This window comes from Ipomoea triloba, chromosome 2, assembly GCF_003576645.1.
Source record: "Ipomoea triloba cultivar NCNSP0323 chromosome 2, ASM357664v1".
Classification (NCBI taxonomy): domain Eukaryota; kingdom Viridiplantae; phylum Streptophyta; class Magnoliopsida; order Solanales; family Convolvulaceae; genus Ipomoea; species Ipomoea triloba.
Genome location: NC_044917.1, coordinates 20,254,384 through 20,265,433, shown reverse-complemented (window position 1 = coordinate 20,265,433; position 11,050 = coordinate 20,254,384). Strand labels below are relative to the sequence as shown.

Below are 11,050 nucleotides of genomic sequence, written 5' to 3'. Positions count from 1 at the left end.
CCAAATACTTCAAATATGGGTAAGAACGTCCATAATGATTTAAGTGTTACTAATGATTCTTTTGAAGATGATGTTTTACAGGGGTTAAATGATCTAGAATTAAATTCCCCTGAAATTGGAGGGCAGTACATAAATCACGCAGCAAGTGATGAAGTTGAGGCTGACTTAAGGGATGAGGTTGAGGCTGACCTTAGAAATGAGATTGGAACCAACTTTACAAACCAAAACCCATCATCCTCAACCCCACTTGCAAATGACTTTACACTATCATCCTCTCCCCAAAACAACTTTCAACCAGATTTGAGATGGCTCAAAGATCACCCTCAAGATCTTATTATTGGAAACTTGCACGATGGCGTGAAAACAAGATCCTCTACAAGAGACGCTCTATTTGCGTGCTTTCTATCTCAAATGGAACCGAAAGAAATTGATGAAGCTCTAAATGATCCAAGCTGGATTGAGGCTATGCAAGAAGAATTGAATCAATTTAAAAGAAATGATGTTTGGGAGCTTGTCCCAAGACTAAAAAATCACATTGTTATTGGAACTAAATGGGTCTTTAGGAACAAAGCAAACGAAGACGGCATCATTGTTAGGAATGAAGCAAGGCTAGTCGCGAAGGGATACTCTCAAGAAGAAGGAATAGATTTTGATGAGACTTTTGCCCCAGTTGCAAGACTTGAAGCGATTCGAATTTTCCTAGCCTACGCTGCATACAAGAATTTCACGGTTTATCAAATGGACGTGAAAAGTGCATTCCTTAATGGCTTACTTGAAGAGGAAGTATATGTTGAACAACCACCGGGATTTGAGGTACAAGGTGAAGTTGACAAGGTCTATAAACTAAAGAAGGCATTATATGGGTTAAAACAAGCACCTAGAGCTTGGTATGATACCCTATCAATGTTCTTAATTAGTTGTGGTTTTACCAAAGGTCTTGTTGACAAAACCTTATTTAGAATTCAAGAAAATAATCATATTTTATTAGTACAAATTTATGTTGATGATATTATTTTTGGGAGTACTAATGGAAATTTATGTGAGAAATTTTCTAAGCTTATGCAAAACAGATTCGAAATGAGCATGATGGGTGAGCTAAATTACTTTCTTGGACTGCAAGTCAAACAATCGAAGGAAGGTATATTCATTAATCAAGCCAAATACACAAGAGATCTTATCAAGAAATTTGGCTTAGAAGGAAAAAGTTCAGTCAAAATTCCAATGAGCACATCTCTCAAACTGGACAAGGATGAAGAAGGCAAAGATGTTGATCAAACGAAGTATCGAGGAATGATTGGATCTTTGCTATACCTCACTGCAAGTAGACCCGATATATCTTATTCAGTAGGTGTATGTGCGAGATTCCAATCTCAGCCCAAAGAGTCTCATTTTCTTGCGACCAAGAAAATTATTCGTTACCTCAAAAGCACTATCAACGTTGGATTATGGTATCCAAAAGAAGGTAACTTTGAACTAACAGGATTTTCAGATGCAGATTTTGCAGGTTGCAAAATTGATAGAAAAAGTACCTCAGGGACGTGCCAGTTCTTAGGGGGAAGGTTAGTTTCTTGGTTTTGTAAGAAACAAAACTCCATTGCTACAAGCACAGCCGAAGCAGAATATATCGCAGCAGGGAGTTGTTGTGCACAAATTTTATGGATGAAACAACAGTTAAAGGATTATGGAATTAATTGCGATGATGTTAGTATTTTTTGTGACAATACTAGTGCAATCGCGATTACCCAAAATCCTGTACTTCATTCACGAACCAAGCACATTGACGTAAGACACCATTTCATCCGGGATCACATCGAAAAGAAAGATCTAAAGATCGAGTACATACCCACAGAAAATCAAATTGCGGACATCCTTACAAAACCTTTATGCGAATCAAGATTCATCACTCTAAGGCATGAAATGGGCATGATTGAATTGAGCTAAGTATCTAAATTTTAATCTCTAATTATAGCTCAAGTATATGATTTTATTCGTATGTGACGTTGCATATATTTATATGTTATATAAGTGTGTTTTGTGATTAATTCTTGTCGCATTTCATGATTGGATATATATATATATATATTTTTTTTGTGCATGCTCTGTAATCCTTACGTTTGTTTGTTTAAAGTTTGATTTCTTGTACCAAATCATTTTCTTTTCCAACTGTCTTGAGTAGTGTTTGTTCAATATATACTAGCTTATGAAATATGCTACTGCTAAGTACATAGGTTATGAAGTTTGCCAAAAATCTTTTACAATTTTTTATTTATCACTGTGTGTTCACTACATGCACAATTGCCAAACTTGCTTAGTGCTAATTTTTTTTGTTAACTATATTTTGTGTAAACTTGTATTTATTTGTCACTAATATTTTTGGGAGGAGGAACATCCTCATCTAGCCAAGCAAGTACTTCTTGTATTTCTTCTGGTGCCAATTCAGGAATATCAGGAAATATAGGAGTTTGTGATGAACTCCCAGGAGTAGTGGAAGGAAAAGCTTCCGGTGCTAATTCAGGAAAATCAGGAATTATAGGAGCTTGTGATGAACTTCCAGGAGTAGTAGAAGGAAAAGCTGCTGGATCTATATACCTTCTCTTTCTGGAACTATTCCTGTCACATTTGTCTCTAAGCCTCACTGTTGCTTCAGCCAAGTCTAAATTTGGATTTTGAAGTATCGCATCTCTCTCGTCCTCCAGCCCCTTAATTGTTCTTTGCAGTTCAGCTTGATCCTTGATTTCACCAAATTCCTATATCACACATTGTTAAACCCCCTTTGAAAAATGTTAAGTTGAAAGAGATATAGGAATATAGAAATTACCTGAACTTTTGCCAACAATCTGTCCAGACTCACGAGTTTTCGATAAGGCCAGTAGGAAATTCCCACTTCCCTAAATTTTTTCTTAAAAACTTCGCGCCCAACCTGCAATTCCTCTGCAGCTTGTTCAGAAGGCAGATAAAAATATTCAGAAAATTTTTCAAAAGTTAGCGTGGTAGTATCACAAAATGTTCTTCTAGCTCTCTTTCTCCCACGAAATACACTTGCATTCATAGCTTCTACATCTAGCGCTGCAGTGGTATTATCTTCCTCCACTACTACAGTAGTACCTTGATCAATAGCCACAACATCTGTACCCGGTGAAGCAATTATCTCATTCGACTCTGGTGGAGCATTCTCAAAATTTTTGACAGCAGTAAAATCTATACTTTGTGCACTATCTCTTAACGGTGATACGATAATGTCATCCCAAAAGGAAGAGTTATCCGAAGACGAGGGATATGTCGTATTTGCCATTTCTTTTATGTAAGCTTTAAAATCAAGCAGATTGATGGAACGACGAATGGTGATTTTATAGCAAAGGAGATCGTGTGAAAATTGTTCAAACCAATTGAGGGTTTCAAGGAAGGTTGTACTGTCGAAAGATATTAATTATCGCCTCTTACTGTTCTCGTCGATTGCGGTTTTCAATCATTTTTATCACAAGGGAACAGTGATCTATCGGGCTATGCCTTGTCGTGAAATGGTTAGGATGATCCTATTACTAGGGTCTCGTACCATATTTTGTGGAGTACTCAATTTTTGCTGCACTTGTGACACAAGCAAGCAAATGCACCATGGTGCAAATGATTCAAGAGCAAGGATTTCATTCCTATCCAGCGTTTCTTTGATGATGACAAAAAGGGGGTAAAAGAATGACAGTCATTTGGTGCAAAAGAAGTCTAAAAAAAAGGATCGCAAAGAGGTAAATATTTGGTATACATGTTCTTTATTTATTCTTGGCATATACATAGGGGGAAGGAGTTATTCAGTACAAGTTATTTTAATTTTTGAAGAATTGTTTTTGATTTAGTTTGTAAAAATGCATGATTGAGAAATTTTTCAAAATGAATTAAACTAGTCTCAATAATGCATGTAGGAATTTTTTTTTTTGTTTGAAAACGATTCTTCTAGGTCAAAAATCATTGTTAACTCATCTATGGCTAGTCGAAATAAAATGAATTTTTTTTTTAAGTTTATATTTTTCAAAATACTAAGCCAAATGATTGAGTATAGGTTTTGGCATCATCAAAAAGGGGGAAATTGTTAGGAATATTTGTAATTAGATTTTGATGAGCCAAAAATGTATTTTAGTTTGAAAATTAGAAAGCCAAAAATTTCGTACAGCTATGTACCTAAAAGAGTCAAGGAGTCCACTTGAAAGAATTCTTGGAGAATGAAGGAACTTTGTTCGAATCCGACGGAGCTTAAATTTAATTGGAGCACAAGGAATAACCAAAGGGTGAAGTAGCAGAGATGATATGAGACATGTAAGGTTGGCAAGAAGTCCATGGTTCGAACCCTCTTAGCCACGGATTTTATGAAAACTAGAGACCTCCAGAATATTCGTACTTATAAATTATTTGCTGTAAAGTTACCAACAAATTCGAATGGTTCACTGGTGATGAACTTGGTTAATGTGGTAGATGGTCCTGTGTTCGAATCCTAGGGGAATGATTTTTGCCAGCTATATGTGGAATAAAGAATAAGTGCAAGTGGAAGAAGTGCTGCCAAGTATTCCAAACACAAGAGCTGCCAGAGAAATAAGGAAAATATAATCAAAGGTGGAGGAATATTATATTCAAAGGTAGAGGAATATCAGGAACAATGAGAAGCTGCCAAAATCTATCTACAGGAATAATACTACACTACACAATTAATTGTTGCTCCAAACACTACACTATACACTACACTAATTATTCTAAGTTATTAAAGAAGGCCTATACACTACACTAATTATTCTAAGTTATTAAAGAAGGCCTTTCGGCCAGAAAGGAAAAGTTGGAGGAGGAATATCAGGAGGGGAGAAAGAAAAACAAGAGGAGCAAGAAGCGGAGGAATATCAGTTCTGTATATTTTGAATAGCGGAGAGACTGATGACCAGAATATCAGGAGGCATCACGCAGGAATATCTGGAGATGCAAAGACAAAGGAAGAAGTCTGAAGAAATACAACAACGGAAATACAACTCAGCACACTACCTAAACCACATGGAGACTGCAATCAGCACATGAGATCAACAATAAAGAATTAATTTTTTCCAACGGATTAATTCTTTCATCAGCTATAAATACGGAACACTTGAGCAAGAAGAAGCAGAAAAAAAAAGAGATATACAAGTGATAAACAAGAAAGGCAGTGTGAAACATCTGAGAGTAGCAAAGCAAGAAAAATTCGAAAAATCAGAAACCCATATCTCTAGTCCTTGAGAGTTGGAGAAAAATATTCTCTTTTACTACCTTGTATCAAAATTTCTACGGGGTGTAGACAGAGGGCTAAGTAACAAGAGAAGCTTGTGAAAACCCTGGGGAGTGTAGCTTTGTGCGAGACACTCGTTGGTGTAGGAGTATAGCTTTGTGCGAAATACTCAATATCTACTAGGTGTAGATAGAAGTGCTGGGTTGGCACTTGGTGTTCACTATTGTATCTGGGTGATTGAAGATAGTGAAAGGAGTATAGTGGACGTAGGCTGGGTTTGGCCGAACCACTTAAAAATCTCTCTCTCATTTATTTACTGCCCATATATATATTTTTGCTCTGCACACATAATATTCATGCTCACACACACACTCTAATTTGCAGCATAATATTTTCTAAACCCAGTTACTATTTCGTCACTATTCATCACTATTCATTCTTATCTGGGTTTGCTATTATTTGTTATCTCTTACGTCCGCATGCAAGCCAAATTTATTATATATCACATTTGAGCTATTCCAAGTATTTCTATCGTATTGCATGTGATATATCTCCTCTCTTTCACTGCGTTTTAATTATAGCACTTTACGTACCTTATTCCGCTGTGCATTTCAAGTTGAATTTATTCACTTGGAATTATTTTTAGTTAAAGTGTTATTAATTTTTAATTTGCTTGAAAAGTCTATTCACCCCCCCTCTAGACTTTTCACCACCCATTCGGGACCAACAGTAACAACAACTGAATTGAACCTTTGCACGCCATTTGCTCCTCATCTATTGCCCTTCATGATCTAATTGCTGATACGGGTGGTAAAAGCACTCAACAATCTTCATCAGTTTATTCTACACCCAAAAACCCCAATATATAATTCAAGGCCTTGAATCACGTTTACCTTTTTCCAATCCACTCTCTCGTAGTCAAAAAAATCTTTCTTCGGCTTCACTTGCGGGGAAGAATATGGTATGCTCTTTCTCCTCTTCCTCCGCTAACCCCTCTCATTTACCCTAGATGACACCGATGAATGTTTGCGATTTACCGGTACCGACGACTACGCATAAAAAATCATCTTTTTTAACCGATTCAAGTAGGTCGGTGCAATTCTTGGTGCATGCACCACCGTAGCTTTCTCAGAGAAGCTAGATGGGGCTTCGTTATCGCTAGGAAATGATATATCATCACCAAATTGAATTACAAAAAATTTCAAAACAATTGTTAACACGAAATCATAAACAAAACAATGAAAGGAAGAACAACAAAGCATAACCATGAATCTAAAGAAAGAAATCAAAAGATTTTCACTTACTCTTGAGTCTTGAGCTTGTCCATCAGAGTTGTGATCGGAAACCAACGAAACGAATGCCAACTTTGCCGAGTTCAGAAGTTGTGAGGGAGCAATCTCTCATGCTCGGAACTTATATGAAAGAAATTGGTATTATGGCAATAAATTTTATAGAAATATATAAATTGTTAATTAATAAAATAACCATATATATATATTTGGTTTTACTAAAATAATTCCCGTGGTATTATGGAATAAAATTAGGAAGAATGCTATTGGAGTAGAGGTTTTAATTTTCTTGGGATTATGGCAATNCCAAAAATGTATTTTAGTTTGAAAATTAGAAAGCCAAAAATTTCGTACAGCTATGTACCTAAAAGAGTCAAGGAGTCCACTTGAAAGAATTCTTGGAGAATGAAGGAACTTTGTTCGAATCCGACGGAGCTTAAATTTAATTGGAGCACAAGGAATAACCAAAGGGTGAAGTAGCAGAGATGATATGAGACATGTAAGGTTGGCAAGAAGTCCATGGTTCGAACCCTCTTAGCCACGGATTTTATGAAAACTAGAGACCTCCAGAATATTCGTACTTATAAATTATTTGCTGTAAAGTTACCAACAAATTCGAATGGTTCACTGGTGATGAACTTGGTTAATGTGGTAGATGGTCCTGTGTTCGAATCCTAGGGGAATGATTTTTGCCAGCTATATGTGGAATAAAGAATAAGTGCAAGTGGAAGAAGTGCTGCCAAGTATTCCAAACACAAGAGCTGCCAGAGAAATAAGGAAAATATAATCAAAGGTGGAGGAATATTATATTCAAAGGTAGAGGAATATCAGGAACAATGAGAAGCTGCCAAAATCTATCTACAGGAATAATACTACACTACACAATTAATTGTTGCTCCAAACACTACACTATACACTACACTAATTATTCTAAGTTATTAAAGAAGGCCTATACACTACACTAATTATTCTAAGTTATTAAAGAAGGCCTTTCGGCCAGAAAGGAAAAGTTGGAGGAGGAATATCAGGAGGGGAGAAAGAAAAACAAGAGGAGCAAGAAGCGGAGGAATATCAGTTCTGTATATTTTGAATAGCGGAGAGACTGATGACCAGAATATCAGGAGGCATCACGCAGGAATATCTGGAGATGCAAAGACAAAGGAAGAAGTCTGAAGAAATACAACAACGGAAATACAACTCAGCACACTACCTAAACCACATGGAGACTGCAATCAGCACATGAGATCAACAATAAAGAATTAATTTTTTCCAACGGATTAATTCTTTCATCAGCTATAAATACGGAACACTTGAGCAAGAAGAAGCAGAAAAAAAAAGAGATATACAAGTGATAAACAAGAAAGGCAGTGTGAAACATCTGAGAGTAGCAAAGCAAGAAAAATTCGAAAAATCAGAAACCCATATCTCTAGTCCTTGAGAGTTGGAGAAAAATATTCTCTTTTACTACCTTGTATCAAAATTTCTACGGGGTGTAGACAGAGGGCTAAGTAACAAGAGAAGCTTGTGAAAACCCTGGGGAGTGTAGCTTTGTGCGAGACACTCGTTGGTGTAGGAGTATAGCTTTGTGCGAAATACTCAATATCTACTAGGTGTAGATAGAAGTGCTGGGTTGGCACTTGGTGTTCACTATTGTATCTGGGTGATTGAAGATAGTGAAAGGAGTATAGTGGACGTAGGCTGGGTTTGGCCGAACCACTTAAAAATCTCTCTCTCATTTATTTACTGCCCATATATATATTTTTGCTCTGCACACATAATATTCATGCTCACACACACACTCTAATTTGCAGCATAATATTTTCTAAACCCAGTTACTATTTCGTCACTATTCATCACTATTCATTCTTATCTGGGTTTGCTATTATTTGTTATCTCTTACGTCCGCATGCAAGCCAAATTTATTATATATCACATTTGAGCTATTCCAAGTATTTCTATCGTATTGCATGTGATATATCTCCTCTCTTTCACTGCGTTTTAATTATAGCACTTTACGTACCTTATTCCGCTGTGCATTTCAAGTTGAATTTATTCACTTGGAATTATTTTTAGTTAAAGTGTTATTAATTTTTAATTTGCTTGAAAAGTCTATTCACCCCCCCTCTAGACTTTTCACCACCCATTCGGGACCAACAGTAACAACAACTGAATTGAACCTTTGCACGCCATTTGCTCCTCATCTATTGCCCTTCATGATCTAATTGCTGATACGGGTGGTAAAAGCACTCAACAATCTTCATCAGTTTATTCTACACCCAAAAACCCCAATATATAATTCAAGGCCTTGAATCACGTTTACCTTTTTCCAATCCACTCTCTCGTAGTCAAAAAAATCTTTCTTCGGCTTCACTTGCGGGGAAGAATATGGTATGCTCTTTCTCCTCTTCCTCCGCTAACCCCTCTCATTTACCCTAGATGACACCGATGAATGTTTGCGATTTACCGGTACCGACGACTACGCATAAAAAATCATCTTTTTTAACCGATTCAAGTAGGTCGGTGCAATTCTTGGTGCATGCACCACCGTAGCTTTCTCAGAGAAGCTAGATGGGGCTTCGTTATCGCTAGGAAATGATATATCATCACCAAATTGAATTACAAAAAATTTCAAAACAATTGTTAACACGAAATCATAAACAAAACAATGAAAGGAAGAACAACAAAGCATAACCATGAATCTAAAGAAAGAAATCAAAAGATTTTCACTTACTCTTGAGTCTTGAGCTTGTCCATCAGAGTTGTGATCGGAAACCAACGAAACGAATGCCAACTTTGCCGAGTTCAGAAGTTGTGAGGGAGCAATCTCTCATGCTCGGAACTTATATGAAAGAAATTGGTATTATGGCAATAAATTTTATAGAAATATATAAATTGTTAATTAATAAAATAACCATATATATATATTTGGTTTTACTAAAATAATTCCCGTGGTATTATGGAATAAAATTAGGAAGAATGCTATTGGAGTAGAGGTTTTAATTTTCTTGGGATTATGGCAATAAATTTTATGGAAATATATATAGTTAATTAATAAAATAACCATATATATATTTGGCTTTACTAAAATAATTCTCGTGTGATTATGGCATATAATTTTACTAAAATAATTCTCGTGTGATTATGGCATATATATCACACCAATTATATAATCAATTATTCAATCAACAATTAATATATTACAATTATTCAATCACCAACATTTAACCATAATAAATTAATAATAAATTAATAATTAATAAATTAAATGAATAAATAAATAAAATAACTGAATTTACATATATACCACTAACTTTGGGCGGGAAACTTTAGAAGGAGGATAATGGTTTTATATATAGATAGATTTTAATATTGGGCATAAGTTTTCGCGCATCGCGCGTATAAAATACTAGTGTATATATATATATATATATATATATATATATATATATATATATATATATATATATAGTGTTCAGGTGAGAACCAACTAGGGATGGCAATGTGCCTCGTTCCTGTTTGAAACGGGGACGGGGATGGGGAAAAATTTCGGGGATCGGGGACGGGGACAGGAAATTTTTTCAATTTCTCGCCGGGGACGGGGACACCCCTCCCCGCCCCGTCCCCGAATAATTATTATAATTATATATACATAGAAATATGTTCAAATGTGGCCGCGCCTTTTCGTGCGGTTTGTGTGGTTCACACCACTCAATGTTAGAAAATGCATCACTCATTGTTAGAAAACACACTACAATGAAAATACACCAAAACATCAAAAAACACACACCACACCAAAAATAATGCACCATAACTCTTTTGTCTGTAATGGTGCATTTGCTAACACTGTGTGGTGTATTTTTGCATACTTAGTGGTGTGTTTTTTGGTGATGCGCGTACCTAATGATGCATATTTGTGTGGTGCATTTTCTAACATTGAGTGGTGTATATTTGTATACATAGTGGTGTGACCACACTAACCGCACGTTAAGAGGCGGTTACACCTAATTATGACTATATATATATATTCCCAATAATAATATGAATGGTAAATGACAATATTCCCAATAATATAGGGAGAGAGAATGAATTATAGTCTGCCTAGAATACAAAGTCCTAATAAACCATAAGCCTTCAGTGCGTAATCTTTAGGATTTTCAAGGAATGTCTATTCAAGTGTGCCTAAACATTGTCGCTCCCTCTGAAGGCAACAACCTTTAAAGCCTACTCATCCCAACTTTATGAACATATTTTTCAGAACTGAATGTAGGTTGAGGTACTTAGTCAACAAATATGCCAAATTGTCATTAGAGCGAAATTTCTTAACAAGGATTTTACCACTCTTTTGGAGTTTCATGTGGGTAAAAAAAAATCTTAGACGTAATGTGTTTTGTAAGCTTTTCCTTAATATACCCACTACTCATCTATGCAACACATGATGCATTGTCCTCATACAGGACAATCGGGGTATCGACTTCACTCGCTATACCACACGAGCTATGGGTATGATGTATCAATGACCTTAGTCATA

At 35.9% G+C, this 11,050-nt stretch overlaps 1 protein-coding gene across 1 annotated transcript; it reads right to left on the bottom strand.

Moving 5' to 3' along the window:
* Positions 1 to 2,354: 2,354 nt before the first annotated feature.
* Positions 2,355 to 3,292, bottom strand: LOC116010890 (protein RKD1-like). The gene is made up of 2 exons (XM_031250385.1): positions 2,819 to 3,292; positions 2,355 to 2,747 (listed from the first exon to the last, which is right to left on the bottom strand). The coding sequence occupies exons 1-2, from the start codon at positions 3,290 to 3,292 to the stop codon at positions 2,355 to 2,357; spliced, it is 867 nt and encodes a 288-aa protein (XP_031106245.1).
* Between the last annotated feature and the right edge of the window lie 7,758 nt (positions 3,293 to 11,050).